Consider the following 21,568-nt stretch of genomic DNA (forward strand, 5'->3'; position numbering starts at 1 on the left):
CAGGGTTAGGGTCCCAGGGTTAGGGTTCGGGTCCCAGGGTTAGGGTCCCAGGGTCAGGGTTAGGGTCCCAGGGTTAGGGTTAGGGTCCCAGGGTTAGGGTTCGGGTCCCAGGGTTAGGGTCCCAGGGTCAGGGTTAGGGTCCCAGGGTTAGGGTTCGGGTCCCAGGGTTAGGGTCCCAGGGTCAGGGTTAGGGTCCCAGGGTTAGGGTTCGGGTCCCAGGGTTAGGGTTAGGGTCCCATGGTTAGGGTTAGGGTCCCAGGGTCAGGGTTAGGGTTAGGGTCCCAGGGTTAGGGTTAGGGTCCCAGGGTTAGGGTTAGGGTCCCAGGGTTAGGGTTCGGGTCCCAGGGTTAGGGTTAGGGTCCCAGGGTCAGGGTTAGGGTCCCATGGTTAGGGTTAGGGTCCCAGGGTTAGGGTCCCAGGGTTAGGGTCCCAGGGTTAGGGTTCGGGTCCCAGGGTTAGGGTCCCAGGGTCAGGGTTAGGGTCCCAGGGTTAGGGTTCGGGTCCCAGGGTTAGGGTTCGGGTCCCAGGGTTAGGGTCCCAGGGTCAGGGTTAGGGTCCCAGGGTTAGGGTTCGGGTCCCAGGGTTAGGGTTAGGGTCCCAGGGTCAGGGTTAGGGTCCCAGGGTTAGGGTTAGGGTCCCATGGTTAGGGTTAGGGTCCCAGGGTCAGGGTTAGGGTCCCAGAGTTAGGGTTAGGGTCCCAGAGTTAGGGTTAGGGTCCCAGAGTTAGGGTTAGGGTCCCAGAGTTAGGGTTAGGGTCCCAGGGTTAGGGTTAGGGTCCCAGGGTCAGGGTTAGGGTCCCAGAGTTAGGGTTAGGGTCCCAGAGTTAGGGTTAGGGTCCCAGGGTTAGGGTTAGGGTCCCAGGGTTAGGGTTAGGGTCCCATGGTTAGGGTTAGGGTCCCAGGGTTAGGGTTAGGGTCCCAGGGTCAGGGTTAGGGTTAGGGTCCCAGGGTTAGGGTTAGGGTCCCAGGGTTAGGGTTAGGGTCCCATGGTTAGGGTTAGGGTCCCAGGGTTAGGGTCCCAGGGTCAGGGTTAGGGTCCCAGGGTTAGGGTTCGGGTCCCAGGGTTAGGGTTCGGGTCCCAGGGTTAGGGTCCCAGGGTCAGGGTTAGGGTCCCAGGGTTAGGGTTCGGGTCCCAGGGTTAGGGTCCCAGGGTCAGGGTTAGGGTCCCAGGGTTAGGGTTCGGGTCCCAGGGTTAGGGTCCCAGGGTTAGGGTTCGGGTCCCAGGGTTAGGGTCCCAGGGTCAGGGTTAGGGTCCCAGGGTTAGGGTTCGGGTCCCAGGGTTAGGGTTCGGGTCCCAGGGTTAGGGTCCCAGGGTCAGGGTTAGGGTCCCAGGGTTAGGGTTCGGGTCCCAGGGTTAGGGTCCCAGGGTCAGGGTTAGGGTCCCAGGGTTAGGGTTCGGGTCCCAGGGTTAGGGTTAGGGTCCCATGGTTAGGGTTAGGGTCCCAGGGTCAGGGTTAGGGTTAGGGTCCCAGGGTTAGGGTTAGGGTCCCAGGGTTAGGGTTAGGGTCCCAGGGTTAGGGTTCGGGTCCCAGGGTTAGGGTTAGGGTCCCAGGGTCAGGGTTAGGGTCCCAGGGTTAGGGTTAGGGTCCCAGGGTTAGGGTCCCAGGGTTAGGGTCCCAGGGTTAGGGTTCGGGTCCCAGGGTTAGGGTCCCAGGGTCAGGGTTAGGGTCCCAGGGTTAGGGTTCGGGTCCCAGGGTTAGGGTTCGGGTCCCAGGGTTAGGGTCCCAGGGTCAGGGTTAGGGTCCCAGGGTTAGGGTTCGGGTCCCAGGGTTAGGGTCCCAGGGTTAGGGTTCGGGTCCCAGGGTTAGGGTCCCAGGGTCAGGGTTAGGGTCCCAGGGTTAGGGTTCGGGTCCCAGGGTTAGGGTTAGGGTCCCATGGTTAGGGTTAGGGTCCCAGGGTCAGGGTTAGGGTTAGGGTCCCAGGGTTAGGGTTAGGGTCCCAGGGTCAGGGTTAGGGTCCCAGAGTTAGGGTTAGGGTCCCAGGGTCAGGGTTAGGGTCCCAGGGTCAGGGTTAGGGTCCCATGGTTAGGGTTAGGGTCCCATGGTTAGGGTTAGGGTCCCAGGGTTAGGGTTAGGGTCCCATGGTTAGGGTTAGGGTCCCATGGTTAGGGTTAGGGTCCCAGGGTTAGGGTTAGGGTCCCAGGGTTAGGGTTAGGGTCCCAGGGCAGCTGTGGATACAGGTGTAGTTTAAAACCACCAGAGGGAGAATGTGAGAGTGAATGAAGAATGAGTCAATAATGTAAAGTGCTTTAGGGGCCTAGAAAAGCACGACAGAAATCTAATCCATTATTTTTTCCTCTACCAGAGGTTCTGTTTTTGCCAGCGGTGGTTTGTCTGTCTGTATATAAGATAAATCAAAAAGTTATGGATGGATTTGGATGAAAATTTCAGGAAGTGCTGATACTGGCACAAGGAACAAATGATTAAATTTTGGTGGTGATCGGGGGGGGGGCACTGATCTGCCTTGGTGGAGGTCTGCAGTTTCCAAGTGCTTTTCTAGTTATTAATGTAACAATTATTCTGTTTCAGGAATCCTAATGTTTTTTAAAATACTGTGATTTTGATGAAAGAAAACCTGCACATCTTTGAACTGTGGAAAACCCATGGCACTGACACTGAATAAAGCCTGTGGAAAAACAGATGTGTGTGTGTGTGTGTGTGTGTGTGTGTGTGTGTGTGTGTGTTTGTTTAGGACTGAGTGGGGGGTTCAGCTCAGACCGACACAAAGGCTCCGTGGATCAGGGTTGGACCCCGGCCTTGTTTCCTGGATCATGTTACCTGACAGGACCTGGGGGGTTGGGTGTGCAGCGCTGGGCCTCCGCGGGGGTCGGCTCCGCCTTCCTTCCTGTTCCCGTCGTACATACGAGTGTGTGAGTCCACATGGTCAGGGTTAGGGTTCTGTGGTCCGACTGCAGAGTCTGTGGAGAAACATGGAGATGGAACTGGAGCTGGGTTTACATGAACCTGCAGAAGTACACAAAATAGAAACTGGACAAAAGAAAACTGGGAATGGTCACGGTCAAGGTAAACTATTATGACCGAGGGGTAGTTTGTTCTACAGCCAGCAGACACAGACAACAAACCAACAATAAATACAATAAATAATCCATTAAAGACAACAGCACCAACATTACAAAGAATTATTCAGCAGAACAATGGAACTGGAACCAAAGAATTCCTCATCCTATTGGTCCAACATTTAGGAACACTGAATCTGTGACCTGATGGAGGACACCTGAATGCATCATACAGGGAATGACTGGGATCATCCAGGACTGACGGAGTCTTCTGCAGAGTCCACCTCTGGTCCAACACAGTCCGGTCACGGTAGTGATGCCCTGGGTCAGCAGGGTCAGCAGCCCAGAGCAGCTGACCACAGAACAGGTCAGCACAGACTCAATAAAACAAGAGGAAAACATTTCATAAAAGTCTTATCCACTTTGAAACTGCAAGGTTTCAGTCCTGGGAGAAGAAAACAGTCCTTCAGCCACCAGGGTTGGGCAAATTACGTTTAAAAAGTAATTAGTTATAGTTACTAGTTACTTTCCCAAAAAAAGTAATTAATTAGTAACAGAATTACTCCCTCATAAATGTAATTAGTTACCAGGGAAAGTGATTCTTGTGTTACTTTTTTGAAAAACCTTCAAATATGTAAAAGGAAACTGATTTGTGAGTGTGTTTCACAGTCAGTTACAGAGTAGAACAGCAGACAGGGACTGAAGACCAGGACTGGGGGGAGGATGGGGTCCACCAGGGCCAGGCTGGGGTCCACCAGGGCCCACCAGGGTCCACCAGGGCCCGGCTTTTCCAGCTCATCAGTGCAGATGTGCATTTACAGAAGCAGATGTTCCTCCAGTTCCACATCTGCACTGTTTTCAGTCGCTCCTCCTGATCCAGTCAGACTGGCACTGAGAACTCCTCCCCTAAATGAGCTGATAACTCCTCCCCTACATTAGCTGATAACTCCTCCCCTAAATGAGCTGATAACTCCTCCCCTACATCAGCTGATAACTCCTCCCCTAAATGAGCTGATAACTCCTCCCCTACATTAGCTGATAACTCCTCCCCTACATTAGCTGATAACTCCTCCCCTACATCAGCTGCGTTCAGGTGCCTGTGTTGTGCTGGTTCAACTCAAACTCGCAGATGTCATCAGTCGTTCAGGTGAAGGGGGCGTGGACAACTCAGACTCATGGACACGCGGGTGAAGCATGAAGGCATTGTGGGTAATCTGAGTAGAAGAAGGGCACATAAACAAACGGCTCGCAACGAATCGGTTCTTATCGTTCACTGAAAAGAGCCGTTCAAAAGACTCGAGTCGTCCTTGAACGTCACACCTCTGCCTGTCTGAGCGAGTCAGGACAGATAACAGCTGTTAGATCAGTGCAGAGTAACGGGCCGTATTTCACTGCCTGTAGCGGTAATGTTAACGGCGTTGGAATGTTTCAAATAGTAATTCATTAGTTTACCCGTTACTGGAAAACAATAACAGCGTTAGTAAGACCGCTATTTTTAAGGCTGTTATTCCCAACACTGTCAGCCTCAAAGGCAGACAGTCTTTACAACAGCTTCTGCTGCAAGTGCAATTTTCTAAAAAAAAAAAAAAAAAAAAAATTTAAAATTCTTCACTGTAGTGCTACAAAATGACCACTAGGGGTCACCAAGCCCTGATGTTTCCAAATCCTCCACATGCAGCACTGATTTTATGTCACACCAGTTTTTATACCTACACATTTTTGACCTTTTGCATGTTCTTCAACACCATTTGATCACTTGTCAACTTAGGCCCAGATCTGCGGTTCACCTGACCCTAACCCTAACACTAACCCTAACCCTCTGTGCGTGGTATTTGACGCTTCGGCTCAGGTTGGACAGGGGGATAACACAGAACAGATTGATGTCACTGCTGCGTGATCAACTTTGTAGCTCTAATAAATTTGCACACATACTGATGCCAAATGTCCTGAGGACTAACAGCTGAGTTATATCTGAGCATGTGCAAACGCTTCCGGATGCATGGGCCACATTCCATCAGTACCTTTTGTTGTTTCTCAAGCTCATCCTCTTTTAACTGTTTAAGTCTGTTTGCAAACCCATGCCTTGACAGAAGGTTTTGCTAAATTACTGGGTTAAATATGTGATTCCCTGTTATTAGCGTCTGCACTGCTCTGGTCTGTGGCTCAGCACAGACAGAAGAACAGCTCCGTCATGTCTGAGCTTCACTTTTCTACTTGTTGCAGCATGAAACTATTCTACGTTTGTTTTATTGTCTTTTGATTTGGAGTGAAAACACATAGCTGCAGCAGGGTGCGATTTATCAACAACAACAAAAAAAAACCGGGGGGGTTGCATTGTCGTCATGCAGCGTCTGTCGTCCGTTACAAAAATTTCAATCGTCTTCTTGTCCGAAACTACAATTCCAATTGACTTCAAACTTGGTATACAGCTTCTTTATGATGATGTCAACAAAAGTTAGTGAAATTATTTGGATCCGGATCTGATTCTGGATTTGGTGCCACTTTGAAAAATGTCCCCATTATAAGAGATAAGAAATGGTTTGATGCAATTACTCAGTAAATCTAAATGATCTCCAGTGTAAATGTCTCCAGTCCAGCCCTGATGGGGAGATGACCCAAACAGAATGTCCACATGCTGATCAGGATCTTCTTCTGGATCTGGAACTGACGCAAAATTTAACATGGGCTCTTATGGGAAAACATTTCAATCATCTTTTTCTCCCAAACTCCAGTTCTGATTGACTTCAGACTTGGTCTACAGCTTCTGTATGATGATGTCAACACAAGGGATTGAAATTATTTGGATCCGGATCTGATTCTGGATTTGGTGCCACTTTGAAAAATGTTCCCATTATAACAGATAGGAAGTGGATTGATCCAATAAATCAGTATCAATGATATCAAGTGTGAATTTGAATTTTTTACAGATCTGATTGAATATGAGCAAAACACGGACTATTTCTGTAATAGAATAAATACACAGAACTGGGGGAGAATAAATGGATCTGGACACATTTCCCAAAGGCCAGTAAGCTACAGGGCCATTGGTCCAATTTTGTGTTTTGTCGGGGGGGCAGTTATATACATGGGGCTGTGGTTCATACCAAACGCTGGCATGAAACAGAAGTGAACCTTTCCATCCTTTCACCGTCCACCTCCTGGTTCTGTTCCTCTGTTATTCAGCAGATCTTACACCAAATGTTCACACCTTCGAACCTGTATCCACTGGACCCCCTCCTCTGCTCTACAGCCCCCCCACAAATGCTGGCCCCCATGAATTTGCCACATTTACCCCCCCTTTATAGCGCCTCATTGCAGGGGACATTCGCAAATTTACAACTTTTTTTAATAATTTTATTTGTGGATTTTCAACAGCATAACATGGATGCATCATACAATCTGTACATTTCTACTGTCTTTTTGAACACAAGTTCCACCTCCCAACTTAATTATAAACATAAACATGTAAATATATTTATCAGAAGACATCAGGATTATGAACTGGAGGCACATAGCATTCATACAAAGTCTAGATGTGAAAACATAGTAAAAGCAAAAATAAATACATAAAATAAAATTGAATAGATAACAATTATACATAGATTATAAAAAAAAAAAAAGACAGAAATAAAATCTGTACCATACCTACAGTTCTCCAGGTGATGAGTGGTGGTTTGGTGTTAAAGTCACTGATCATGTGTGGGAGGGGTTTCCCGTTTCCTCCTCAAAAGTATAAGACGTCGTGCAAGTAGAGAAGCAAATGCAATAGCGTTTAAATAATATTTAGGAATATAAATGTTTGGGTGAATCACTCCAGAAAGTGCTGTCAGGGCTGAAGGTGGAAAGGGGACGTTCGCAAATTCTGAGACTGCGGCAGTTGGGTTCAGGTGAACGTCTGTGTCAGTGATGGAGGATATAGGAGGAAGAACACCAGAGGGTGTGTGTGTGTCGGGGGGTTGATCCCCCCCCCCCCCAACAAATCACACCCTGAATATAAGTCTGTTCAGACTCATTCCCAGGGTTCTTCTTTTCGCTCTTTCCACATTCCAGCTTAAAGGGGCTGAAGGTCAGAGCTCAGACAAATACAAATGTTTAATTTCTAGGCGTGGGTTCCATATTTGGCTTGAATTAAAAGATCATTGTGTGCTTTAAGTCACCGTGGATCGACATTAACAACCTTATCATCTCACAAAAACACTTAGAAATTGTCCAAATATTTACAATCCATTACGTAAGTGTAAAAGAGGAAGTGGTGCCAAGGAAAAACAGACGACAGCGCACGTTGTCCTTTTAAGACAGGGGTGTCAAACATGGGCCCGGGGCCAAAACCAGATGAATCTGTGAAATGCAAAAATGATACTGAAGATATTAACAATCAATGATGTCACACTCATTTTAGTTCAGTTCCACATTCAGTGAAATTAGATCTGCAGTGGGCCAAACCAGTAAAAGAATAACAGAATAATATAGAAATAATGTCGACTCCAAACTTTTCTCTATGTTTTAGAGTGAAAAAAGTTGATTTACATTATGAAAAGGTTTACATCTACAAACTATCCTTTCAAAAGATGTGAATAACATGAACAAACTGAAAAAATCAGTGTAATTTTAACAAAATTCTGCCTCAGTTTATCATTTACACGTGTTCATTGTAACGTACAGATCACAGTGGATCTACAAACACACAAAACATTTAATAACAGACAGAATATTGGTAAAATTGTACTTATTTCTCTTTAGACATTTCAGGTTGTTCATATTTGTTCAGGTTATTCACATTTTTTGTGAAATTATACTTTGTTTTAGTGTAAATACGTGAAAATATTTATATTTACAAAGGGAAAAGTTTAGAGTTGTCATTATTTCTATGTTATTCTGATAGTATTTGACTGGTCTGACCCACTTTAGATTGAATTGGTCTGAATGTGGAACCTGAACTAAAGGATTGTTCATATCTTAGTGTAATTTTTGCATTTCACAAATTCATCCCAGGGCCGGACTGGACCCTTTGGCGGGCCGGATTTGGCCCCCGGGCCTCATGTTTGACACCTGTGGTCTACCTGTTTGATTCAGATCCTTTCTCTTCGGTTCACAGTCCATTTGACCACACACTGAAATTCCACCTGCGCTTTGAACCCGTCTGTGGAACATGCAGGAGGAACACAGGAGGGGCCTGGGGAGGAAATGGGGTTAAGTGCCTTGCTCAAGGGCACATGAGCAGAAAACTTTTTACTGGCTGTCTGTGGAATTGAACCAGCATCCCTTTGGTCAGAAGCCTACTCTCCCCCTACCTCTCCTTTTACCACAAATGTTACCAAATATGCACCAGAAAAAAAGGCCAAATGGGGGTTGTGGAATTTGCATAAATGTAATTAATGTACATGACATGATATTTTCATGTGTGCCTCTGAACATAAATAAATGATGTGGAACTCCAGAATGTCAGATTCATGACTTTTATTCATGTTGGAGAAAAGAAAACAGTTCTGTTTAGTCTGGTAACTCCGCCCACTGTGGACATGTGACCAGCAGACGTCAGAGCTGAGCTGTAAACGCACATGTCCGCCATTTTATGCATCTAATTCACAGTCACCAGAGGGCAAAATACAGGTGAAAGCAATAGAATTTTAATCTTGTGTGCAGTTAGGTAGCTCAGGAGAATTTTCCACCAAGTCAGTGTTTTCTTTGCCTGCAGATAATTGCCCTGCATCAGTTAATGCACATACTCGGTGGGTAATGTCACTGTTCGCTGACTTCAGGCTAATAGGCTAATAGGCTAGTAGGTACGCGGCTAGCTGAATGCTTTGTGCTAGTCAGAAGAAATTTCACGGGCGGTTTGGGTGCATAATTCAGTGGATTCTCTCTGCTATCCGTGACCATGAATTCAAAAGTATTGAGACCAATGCGAATGGTGTGTATTTTACCGTGTTAACATGGAACAAGGGCAACAGTTAAGCTAACTTTGAAGCTTAGAAAGTAAATGTTGCTAAGCTAACCAGTTTGTCAAGGCGCCAAGACGTGTAACTGATCCAATACAAATGGATAAGCCATTGAGTTTTTTTTTTAACAGTCATAAACTGCTTTTCTATTGTGACAGAGCGGATGATAAAGGGTTTGAACTCTGAAGCGAACAGTGTTAGTTTAGTAGTCAAACAGTGTTAGTGTTTACTTTTTGAAGCCAAGAAACATGTATTTAAAACACAATATCAGAAAGTGATGTACTGTATGAAAACTACAAAAGAAAAATGTTATTAATGCAGCTAATCTGATGTTTTCTCACATGTTATCATACTCTACTAGTAGTTATTACTCATTTCATGGAGATAATATGCAAAAAAAAGAGAAAAGTATTAATCCAGTCTAATAACAGTTATCAATAGATTTACACTCAATCATGTCAGTGCAGATCAGGTTTATCAAGAACAGCAAAGTTACAGTAATGGTATGAATTGCTGTATATGGGATGGTGTATGAGCAGCCATTGTGTTGGCTGATATGGAACGAAAACAACAAAACCCATGAATATACAAGAGAACAGCTGGAGAAGAACTGTCCACTGGAGTGACCACTATGCATGAAAGGGTTTAAACATTTCAGATCTTCACATTTTTTTGTGAAATGATTGTCTAAATATAAAGATTTTTGTGTAATTTTACTTCTTTTTACAGTGAAACAAAGAGACAAATTTACAGTTTTCATTATTTATAGGTTATTCTGATAGTATTCGACTGGTCTGATCCACTTTAGACTGAAATTACCTACAATGATTTGAACATCCTTGATTGTTAATATCTTCAGTGTAATTTTTGCATTCCACAAATTCATCCCAGGGACAGATTGAACCCTTTGGTGGGCCAGATTTGGCCCCTGGGCCGCATGTTTGACACCTGTGATCTAGTGGATCTACCAGCCGTGTGGAACCACAGTGTAGACGGACACTCCCCCCTCACACATAACTCCGCCTCTTCCCTCCAGCTGCCTGTATTTGTTGAACAGTCCAGCCTTCAGCTCACACAGACGAGGTCATGAGGACCATAGAGCGGCTCACTTCACTGGGTCTGCTGGCCTGGTTCTGCTGCCTGAGTGCAGAGCCCGTTCAGGGGGGGAAGGTCCTGGTTATGCCTGTGGACGGGAGCCACTGGTTAAGCATGAAGATCCTGGTGAAGGAGCTGAGCCTCAGAGGACATGAGGTGGTGGTGCTGGTGCCTGAAAGCAGCCTGTTGATCCAAGGCTCGGACACTTACAGGACTGAGGTGTTTACGGTGTCCTACAGCCAACAAGAACTGGATGGAAACTTTAATGAGCTCAGGAAGGGAATATTCAACCCACCTGCTCTCACAGGTTTTCTGGTCAACGTGCAGCGTTTGCTTAACTTCACTGATCTGCAGGTGAGAGGGTGTGAGAGTCTGCTGCACAATGAGGCGCTGATGAGTCGACTGAGAGCAGAGGGCTTCGATGTTCTGCTCACAGACCCCTTCCTCCCATGTGGTCCCATCCTGGCTCATCTGTTTTCCGTTCCTGCCGTTTATTTCCTGCATGGTCTTCCCTGTGGGCTGCATATCAAAGTCAACCAGTGTCCTTCACCTCCTTCTCATGTTCCTGTGTTCAGCTCTGGGCTTTCACCTAAAATGAACTTTGTGCAGAGAGTCAAGAACCTGTTCCTTTATTTTAAGGAGGAACACACCTGCAAATTAATGTATGCCAACTTTGATCATCTGGCCAGCAGATATTTTGGAGACGGTGTGACTTATAAGGATCTTCTAAGTCATGATGCGATCTGGCTTCTGAAGTATGACTGGACCTTCGAGTGGCCCAGGCCCATCATGCCCAACATGGTTTTTATTGGAGGCATCAACTGTGCACAGAAAGGCCGTCTGCCAGCGGTGAGTGTCCGACCAGTGAGCACCACGGGACAAAAACACATCTGAATGCAATAAAATAAGACAAGTCTACTGCCACAGTACTGTGGCACAAAATATGGGTTTGTCTATGACCACAGAGCCAGTCAAATGTTAGCATTTGGACTAGAGTCAATCACAGATACTGTTCCATGAACTCATTACTACCGCTAGGAGGTATTGTGATGACTTTGCTTTGTGTGTTTGTTTGCGTGTTTGATTGTTAGCAGGATAACTGAAAAAGTTATGGACAGATTTTCATGAAATTTTCAGGAAATGTTGATACTGGCACAAGGAAGAAATGATTAAATTTTGGTGGTGACCTGGGGGGGGATCTGTCTTGGCAGAGGTCTGTGCTCTCTGAGTGCTTTTCTTGTTTTTCTTTTTTTTTCTTTTTTTTTTTTTTTTAACTCCTCCTCTTGTTTCCACAGTACTGTGCTCATATATGGAGTATACTTCAGTTCATTCTTTTGTGTCAACTGATGGAAAACACTACTAATTAGTCATAGTTTATTGTATAGATTAGGAGTTATCGTTCTAAATACTCTATATGTTGTTTTATGGTCTTTGCTCACTGTTTTTACTTATTTACTTATTTATTTCCTTGTTTTATGATTCGTGTACGGCACTTTGGCCAGCTGTAAAGTTCTTCAAGTGCTTTATAAATAAAGTTGGTATGATACACGCTTTGATAAACCAGTACAGATTTCTCCTCCAGTTTCCAGAGTCTGTTGTTGTTCTAATATACAGACTTTTTATCACTTAACCAGACACATGGATTAAAACACTGTTAACGAGTTCCTTCCAGGCATTATGTGATCTGCTGTTGATTAAAACAAGAACATGCACTTGTAGAGGAGAACTGACTCGATCAGAACTGTAGCTTTTTAGCAGGAGTTTGGGTGATGTCTTAATCTGGATAAACAAACAGATGCTACAACTTGGGCTGTTAGAAAATATCGGTTCTGCAGTATATTGCGATATTTCATTTCACAATGCTGTATCGATATTAAAAAGTACTGTGTCAATATTTTTAGATATTTATTCAAATGCAGATATTGTGGAGGTTCATTTTTGTTTTTCTTTTTTGTTTTTCTTTTATTTATTATTATTTAACACTCTTATTAAATATCGTTAGTTCCTTTGTTGGGATTGCACAAAAATACTGTTCTGATGTTAGCTCTGAACTAATAGAATATGAACATTTGAACAGGATCTTAACCCTTTCATGCATAGTGGTCACTACAGTGGACAGCTATTCTCCAGCTGTTCTCTTGTATATTCATGGATTTTGTTGTTTTAGTTCCATATCAGCCAACACAGTGGACACTTATGCATCATCCCATACACTGCAATTCATACCATTACTGTAACTTTGCTGTTCTAGATAAACCTGATCTAGAGTAACATGTTTAAGTGTAAATCAATTGCTTATTATTGTTATTAATCTGTAATTAACAGTTTTTGTAAAAAAAATTTTTGTTTTTTGTTTTTTTTTGCATACTATCGCCACAACGTGAGTAATGACTGGTAATAGTGTTAACATGTGAGAAAACATTAGATTAGTAGCATTTAAAAATGTCTGGTAAAGATGCATACTCTCTTCCACATATATTTTTTGTAGATAATTCATTAATCAGACAAACTAGTAAAGCATGTAAACAAACAACTACCCCTGTCTGAGAAATGAATTACCTACAATAAGCATTAAAAGTGTTTTTATTTCATAGTTTTCACACAATATATCAGTAAATACATGTTTATTTGCTTTAAAAATTAAATGCGTGGTGTCCAGCTGAGTGGACATTTTTGCAGCTCCATGAAAAATAGTTTCAGAAGAAAATTTTCTTTAGGCATGTTTTTTCATGCCTAAAGAGGAATAAAAACTCTCAGGAAAAAAAAAAACAACTTGATTAAGGGTCTCATAATTCATGCATGAAAGGATTGCACTGTAATGTCTGTAAAACAGAATTTAAGTTTGAACACAGGAACATTTTGTGATATAACATTAGATCCTGTTCTGATCAAATAAAAATGTTTAGTATTTGTGCAGATTTCTGCTGTAATTTAATTTTTCCAGGAAGTAATCTTTAAAAACAAAAGAAACAAACACAATTTTGCCTTTTTAACAGTATCATGATATATCGTGATATATCGTATCGTAATCATACTTTTGTGATTTGTATCGTATCGCCAGATTCTTGCCAGTACACAGCCCTAGTCCTGATCTGGACAAACAAACAGATGTCACAACGTCCTGGAGGCCATTATTGTGTTTTGTCTAAACTCGACAGGACTTGGAGGAGTTTGTGGACGGCTCTGGAGATGATGGGTTTATCGTTTTCACCCTGGGGTCTATGGTGTCCGATATGCCTGAGGAAAGAGCCAAACAGTTCTTTGATGCTTTTCGACAAATTCCTCAAAGGGTAACAGTTGTTTTAATTGATTCTCCAACATTACCTACAGCTGCGTACTGTTTCCTTCCTGTGTTGTTCGTCCTGTTGCACCACAAACATTTACACATCAGCCACAGAGTTTCCTGCTGCGCTCCAGGTGGAACTGTCGGACTTTGTCCTCAGCTTTGGCTCGCTGCTGTCTATAAACATCTACCACTGTTCATAAAGGTTCACACACTGTGGTGCTGTCATTTATGTTTCAGGTTTTGTGGCGATACACTGGAGCGCCACCTCCAGACGTACCAGAGAACGTCAGGCTCATGAAGTGGTTACCTCAGAACGACCTCCTGGGTGTGTTTCCATCACAATAATGTACTTCTGCCGTATCATGAAGCATAGAATTCAAAAACATTTACAGACATAATGACATTTTCTTTATGTAGGTATTTGTGTTACTGAAAACAGTGAAAGAGTTCAATCATAAATAGCAAAACAGTCCCTGTACAGTGACCTTACATTATATATTTTACACTTTTTTTTAGTTTATTACGAATATGCAACAAGAAAAAGTAATCTTACTTAGTCCTTAGAAATAAAACAGGTAGTAAGAAGTCACGGAGGAAGACAAAAAAACAAAACGTATACATATACACGACTTCATTTGCACATTTGAAAAGGAGTGGAAGTAGAACTTATTTAAACCCACCCCTTCTCCACACAACACTTCATCTTTCAACATTCAAGGTTCTTTATTGCCCTTAAACGTTGGTCTGATGAACAAAATTACGATCCACAGGTCGATAGTGAAATGATCTGTTAAATAGAACACACACATTTAAATGGGAAAACAGAAAACAGAGCACACACACATAATTACGACAGTGTATTAGGGCCACGTACAAAAATAAAAACGCTTGTAACTACAAGAATAGATTCATAATATAATGAGAATAAACTTGTAGTCAAAAAAAACCCACCTCATTATTTAACAAGAATGAACTTGTACTTCTATGAGATTAAAGTGATAATATTTTGAAAATTCAACAGTTTCTGGTTTTACAGCAAACGCAACAACCGAAGCAGCAGCTTTCCCTTCTGTTGGACTCCGAAACTCGCAGTCAAATCCTCACAGTTTCTTCAGACAGAACAAACCCTTTAGTTCTGTTGTTTCCACTGATAGTCCTGCAGTCCAACACTTCAGCAGTTTCTCCTCCACAAAAGAGGAAATTTGCTCCAAATCAATTTGGTTTTTACGACGAAACAAACCCAAACGTGTATAAACTCACTTCACAGTCCTACGACTAATGCCAATGTGTTGATGGTGGGCGGGGCTAATAGGCTCAGTATTTGGCCTTTGTGCGTAAACCCCAAATGAAAGTAGACCCTCACAAAAGGTTCCAAGTTTTACATTATTTGATGAGTGGGTACGACTTTATTCTCATGATATTATGACTTTATTCTCACTAAATAATGAGTTTTTTAAAACTACGACTTTATTCTCATTATAATATGACTTTATTCTTGAAATATTATGACTTTATTCTTGTTAAATAGTGAGTTTTTTAAAACTATGACTTTATTCTCATTATATTACAACTTTATTCTCACCAAATGAGTTTTTTAAAACTACGACTTTATTCTCATTACAATATGATTATTCTTGAAATATTACGACTTTATTCTTGTTAAATACTGAGTTTTTTAAAACTACGACTTTATTCTCATTATAATATGACTTTATTCTTGAAATATGACTTTATTCTTGTTAAATAATGAGTTTTTTTTTAAACTATGACTTTATTCTCATTATATTACAGCTTTATTCTTGTAGTGACATGCGTTTTTATTTTCTTGCGTGGCCCTGATACGCTGTCGTACGTAGTAGAGAACAGAGCAAAGTGCAAATAATAAAATTAAATTAAGTCAGAATGGAAGAGGAAGAGAAATGACTGAAATATAAACAGATTATTGCACGTTATATCACAGTAATTGCACTTTCCTATTGTGTACTAGTTTGTACAGTTCTGTTCTGTTATTATATTCCACAGAATGAGCAGCACCACACTGGGTTATTGTTGCATAATCTTATTGCGTATTAAGTAAACGTTTCAGCTGTGGTTTCCTGTTTCCTCAGCTCACCCCAAAGCTAAAATCTTCTTGACTCATGGAGGAAGTCATGGCCTGTATGAGGGCATCTGTAACGCTGTTCCCATGGTGATGTTTCCACTGTTTGGGGACCAGGAGGAAAACACACATCGCATGGTGGCCCGAGGTGTCGCAGAAAAACTGAGTGTTCATGATGTTACGACTGAAGCACTGCTGACTGCGATAAAGAAAATCATCCACGACAAAAGGTGAGACAGTGGACGCCATGGAAGTATCAGTAGGATAAAAAGTAGGAAAGGACGGAAAATCAAGGCACATTACAACATATTATGAAATCCATAAATAGACATGCCATACACACCACTTTTAATTGGCATGTTATCTGTACTCATTATAAGCTTTCCATGTGTATGTTCACTCTGCGTCATATACCACTCAATTAGCGGTTAGGGCAGTAGTTCCCAACCTTTTCTGGCTCATGACCCCATTTTAACATCACAAATTTCTGGCGTCCCCAGACAAGCAAAGTGGAGACTTTTTTTTTTTTTGCTCATATTAGTTTGTTTTTGATCATATAATAGTTTGCTGTACTATGTTGCAAATAAACGTTAATATTAGAGGACATTTAGTCTATATAATGTATATTATTATGGACGGAGGCAGAAAATCCAGGTGTAGATTACTCCACAAAGGGAGAATTTTATTTATACTGAAAAAACAGTGACTCAAACTATGAATTATGAAATAGCTGCAGCATCTGAAACTGACCACAGTGAACATTTGACAGATAAACAGAACCACAGATAAACAGAACCGCAGTGCTGCAGTTTCAGCTTCAGAGTTTGTCATATCTTTTATGTTTTGTGATTCTCTCTCAACTCACCACATATTTTTTATAAGTACGTTTTTAAAAAAAATATTTTTATCAATTACTAGAAATTTCAGGTGACCCCATTTGAATTCCAGGCAACCCTATGTGGGGTCCCGACCCCAAGGTTGAAAAACACTGGGTTAGGGTTAGGGGTTATGGATATGTGAACTGGAGATCTTCATGTAAATTGACATCAGGATCAAATGGCGTTGAATAACATGCAAAAGGATGAAAATCCGTACATATAGCACGCCAAATACCATCAGAACTGGCGTAACATACAGTACAATCCTCCTAAGACCCAGCAATGCATTTGTGTCCTCTATAGGGGACAAAAGTTCCACAGTTTTACTTTTTAAAAAATGCTGTCCAATGCAAAGGACATTCCATTAAAAAATTAGTAAAATAAATACACATTTGTAAAATAGTAATAATAATGACTTTATTTCTATAGCACCTTTAAAAACTGAGTTTACAAAGTGCTTTGACAGACAAAGCAAAAATGCACAACAGCAGAATAAAAACATAGCAAACAACACAATAAAAGAGATGAGTACAGCAAACAGGAAAACGTGAATAACTTTGAATGTATCATAGTGGAGAGGGCAGAAATAACAGAACATGATGGTGTCAGATCAATGTGAAATGAAAGAGTGGAATAAAACAACATCATGTATGTTAGTATAAATGAAAAACCAAAACAGGGTCAAATTAAATATTCAACATTAAAAACATTAAAAAGAGGCAACATCACATGAAGGCAAGTCTATAAAAATGCATTTTAAGAAGTGACTTAAAAGATGACACTGATTCTGCAACCTTATCTCCTCAGGCAGGCCGTTCCAACGTTGAGGGGTCCTGATGGAAAAGGCGCGGTCGCCTTTCAATTTAAACCTCAACTTTGGAACAGCCAGGAGCCCTCCGCCCCCCCGAGGATCTAAGGCTGCATACCGGCTCATAATTGACTAAAACAGGGGTGTCAAACTCATTTTAGTTCAGTTCCACATTCAGCCCGATTTGATCTCCAGTGGGCCGGAGCAGTAAAATAATATCAGTAAAAAAAGTAAAAGTCTATTAAAATCAGGTTTACATCTACAAAGTTTCCTTAAAAATCTGAATAACATGAACAACTTGAATTGTCTTAAGAAAAACAAGTGCAATTTTACCAATATTCTGCCTCAGTTTATCATTTACACATGTGGATTACAATCACACAAAACATTTAGTAACAGGCAGAATATTGGTAAAATTGCATTTACTTTTCTTTAGACATTTCCGTTTGTTCATATTTGTTCAGGTTATTCACATTTTTTTATAAAAGTATAGTTTGGTAATGTAAACATTTTCATGTAATTTTACTTTTTTTACGCCAATAAACAAAGAAAATTTGGGGTTGTCATTATTTATAGGTTATTATTATAACATTTTACTGGTTCTGACCCACTGGAAATATAATTGGACTGTATGTGTCTGTATGTGGAACTTGAATTAAAATGATTTTGACACCATTGATTGTTAATATCTTCAGTGTAATTTTTGCAGTTTTTCACAAATTCATCCCGCGGGCCAGATTTGGCCCCTGGGCCGCATGTTTGACACCTGTGGACTAAAATGTCCATTATGTAGCTAGGGGCCAGGCCCATTCGGGCTTTAAAAGTGATCAATAAAATCTTAAAATCAATTCTAAAATGCACGGGAAGCCAGTGAAGTGAAGCCAGGACTGGGGTGATATGATGTTGTCTGTTCAAACCAGTGAGAGGCCGAGCTGTTGCGTTCTGGACCAGTTGGAGGCAGGAAAATCTATCCGAAAAAACTGTTGCATTATGCCGCGTCCAATCGAGACAATTGTGTAATGTAAAAAAAGGCCAAACTTTTCCTTTTCTGGGTCTGAGGAGCATATGAAATGTGTGAATGTAGTTTAGTGTCAGTTCCAGTCCTGGTTCACCTCAGGTCCCTCCATCACAGGTGTGGTTTCTCTGTTTGCATTGGTCATAAAAACAGCGGAGCTTATCTGGCTTCACCTTTACCCTCCTGTTAGTTCCACTGTGAAGGCTGGGCTCCTTCAAACATTTGTTCAACTCTTTGAAATGTTCTGGGTCAAATCAGCCAAAGCAAAGTCAGCATGAGCAAGTGCAAACACACGTATCAGCTGATAAAACCTATAAAGATAATAAGATGGTCATAAAAAATCAAATTAATGACAATCAGTGGAGCGCCTTTACTTCAGTAAAAGTACAAAAATACTCATTACAAGTAAACGTCCTGCATGAAAAACTCCACTGAAGTAAAAGGTATTAGCGGCAAAATGTAGGGAAAGAACTGAAGTGAAACCAGCAGTTTGATTAATTATTTATGACCTAATTAGATAATTCTTATTTTACCTTATATACCCGATTAATCTGAAATTCTGTACATGATAATGGGTGAAAGATTTATGAGCCAGACATGAGCAGAAAGTCTGGAGATCACTGGAATAATCTCATACTTATACTGTGTTTGTAAAAGTTTGGTTTATCGTCCATTGTGTTGAAGGTGACTAGTTGTGTCCAGATCTATATGATTTGTCCTGGGGTTTCCTGTGTAGTTACAAACAGAAGATGGTGCAGTTGTCTCAGATCCACCTGGACCGTCCTCTTCAGCCTTTGGACTTGGCTGTTTTCTGGACCGAGTTCGTCATGAAACACAAAGGAGCTGCACATCTGAGGGTGGCTGCTCATGACCTGAACTGGATCCAGTACCACAGCCTGGACGTCCTGGGCTTTTTAGCCCTGGTTCTGATCACTGTTCTGGTTCTGACGCTAAAATGCTGCTGGTTCTGCACCCGGAGCTGTTTCAGAAAGAGGACAGAGAAGAGGAAGTCCCAGTAGTTCATCTAATGTGTGGGCGGCCACAGCTCTGCAGGGAAACTCAAGGGTTGGCGGTTCGAGTCCCGCTCTGTCCTAGTCAGTCTGTTGTGTCCTTGGGCAAGACACTTCATCCTCCAGTGTCACTCACACTGGTGTACGAATGTGTATGAATGTTGAGTGGTGGGAGGGGCTGTAGCCGTGGACCGGCAGCCACGCTTCTGTCAGTCTGACCCAAGGTTGTGGTCCCAGGGTTAGGGTCCCAGGGTCAGGGTTAGGGTCCCAGGGTTAGGGTCCCAGGGTTAGAGACCCAGGGTTAGGGTTAGGGTCCCAGGGCAGCTGTGGACACTGATGTAGTTTAAAACCACCAGAGGGAGAATGTAAGAGTGAATGAATAATGGGTCAATAATGTAAAGTGCTTTTGGGGCCTAGAAAAGCATGACAGAAATCTAATCCATTATTATTATCAATGTAACAATTATTCTGTTTCAGGAATCCTAATGTTTTTTAATTAAAATACTGTGATTTTGATGAAGGAAAACTGGCATATCTTTGAACTGTGGAAAACCCATGGCACTGACACTGATTAAAGCCTGTGGAAAAGCAGATGTAAATGTGTGTGTTTGTTTAGGACTGAGTGGGGGTTCAGCTCACACTGACACAAAGGCTCTGTGGTCTGGGTTGGACCCTGGCCTTGGAGTGAGGCTGTCTAAAGCAGGTTAGAGCACGGCTAAAATTGCAGGTATTCGGTCCGTCCCAGTCGGTGATGACTGGGGCACCAGTCGGCTGAGCGGTCCAATTGTGAGTCGGGTCATTCCAGCTCAGCCAATCGGCTGATTGGATCCAAATTGAACTGGCAGTCCAGCTCCCTCCCATTCACCTGCATTCAATTCAGTCTGGCCCACTGGCTCCAAATACCACTCAGCTGAAACTGTGGTCCCATTAGGGCAGACCAGTGTGTGGACAGACCTGGTCTGGCACTACATATGGGCATAGGACTACATAGGACTAGACAGGTAGTGACAGACAGGTTCACCTGGGCTTCAACCTGTAAATGTATGCCCCCCCCCCCCCCCCCCCCCCAGTTTTTCATTCAAAGGGGAATGAAAAAATTCACATACACAATAATAATATAGTATATCACCTAGATTATTGATTGGATTCATTTTAATACAACTTTCTTCCACTTAATTAGTTGATTTGGGAACATTTACAGCTTTGTCTTGTGGATTTTTACTCACTAAAAATGGAGCAGAGGATGGCGACAGACAGACAGACAGACAGACAGACGGCTGGACTGGTCCACTTCCTGTCCTCATCTGAGCTCAGTGACAGTATCAGCCAGGTGGAGACTGGACCACTGTGTGTTTGTCCACTTCAGTCCCAGACTGGAGGTGCTGCTGAAGACCCCTAGCCCCCATCTTAGGGTTTAGTGGCCTCTGTGGCTCAGCTGTTTGAGAGGTTCATGCAGTAACCCAACTGACCACTGACCTGCTCTGCACTACAGACAGACAGACAGGTTCACCCCAGCTGCAACCTGCATGTACATCAGAATCCCCTGGATTTTTCCATTCAGCATTACAATATTCATATATACAATAGAATAATAATATAGAATATCAATATATAATACTGATTTTATTCATTTTAATACAACTTTCCTGGACTTGATTTGTTGATTTGGGAATATTTCCAGCTTTTTCTTTCTATAAACTCTGTGTCATTACTAAACCATAGAAGTTGTTTGTTCTATTTTTCACCATAGTGCAGTGCAATAATCAGGATTAGCACAGATAACTGAACAGGTTCCGTTTCTGTCGGTGGGGGTGGAGCCCTTTTCCAAAATCACCTTCCGGTACCTGGAGTCACATCCCTGCCGTGTTTCAGATTTGGACCGGGGATCCAGTTGAGGACAGCAGGTGAGTGTCAGACTTGTTCTCTTACTATACTGATCCATCAGACCTGTCCATGGTCTGTGACTGAGGTCACCACAACTGTCCACTGTGTTCACAGAACCTCACCTGTGGGTCCAGTGTTCACAGAACCTCACCTGTGGGTCCAGTGTTCATAGTACCTCACCTGTGGGTCCAGTGTTCACAGAACCTCACCTGTGGGTCCAGTGTTCATAGTACCTCACCTGTGGGTCCAGTGTTCACAGAACCTCACCTGTGGGTCCAGTGTTCATAGTACCTCACCTGTGGGTTCAGTGTTCACAGAACCTCACCTGTGGGCTCAGTGTTCACAGAACCTCACCTGTGGGTCCAGTGTTCATAGTACCTCACCTGTGGGTCCAGTGTTCACAGAACCTCACCTGTGGGTCCAGTGTTCATAGTACCTCACCTGTGGGTCCAGTGTTCACAGAACCTCACCTGTGGGTCCAGTGTTCACAGAACCTCACCTGTGGGTCCAGTGTTCATAGTACCTCACCTGTGGGTTCAG

General features: G+C 42.7%; 1 protein-coding gene across 1 annotated transcript; it reads left to right on the plus strand.

Moving 5' to 3' along the window:
* The first annotated feature begins 9,976 nt into the window (after positions 1–9,976).
* Positions 9,977–19,298, plus strand: LOC115412233 (UDP-glucuronosyltransferase-like). Its single transcript, XM_030124616.1, has 5 exons — positions 9,977–10,898; positions 13,208–13,339; positions 13,573–13,660; positions 15,444–15,663; positions 18,871–19,298. Exons 1-5 carry the CDS (start codon positions 10,041–10,043, stop codon positions 19,151–19,153), a joined length of 1,581 nt encoding a protein of 526 aa, XP_029980476.1. The 5' UTR covers positions 9,977–10,040; the 3' UTR covers positions 19,154–19,298.
* The last annotated feature ends 2,270 nt before the right edge of the window (positions 19,299–21,568 follow it).

Source organism: Sphaeramia orbicularis, chromosome 21, assembly GCF_902148855.1.
Source record: "Sphaeramia orbicularis chromosome 21, fSphaOr1.1, whole genome shotgun sequence".
Lineage (NCBI taxonomy): Eukaryota > Metazoa > Chordata > Actinopteri > Kurtiformes > Apogonidae > Sphaeramia > Sphaeramia orbicularis.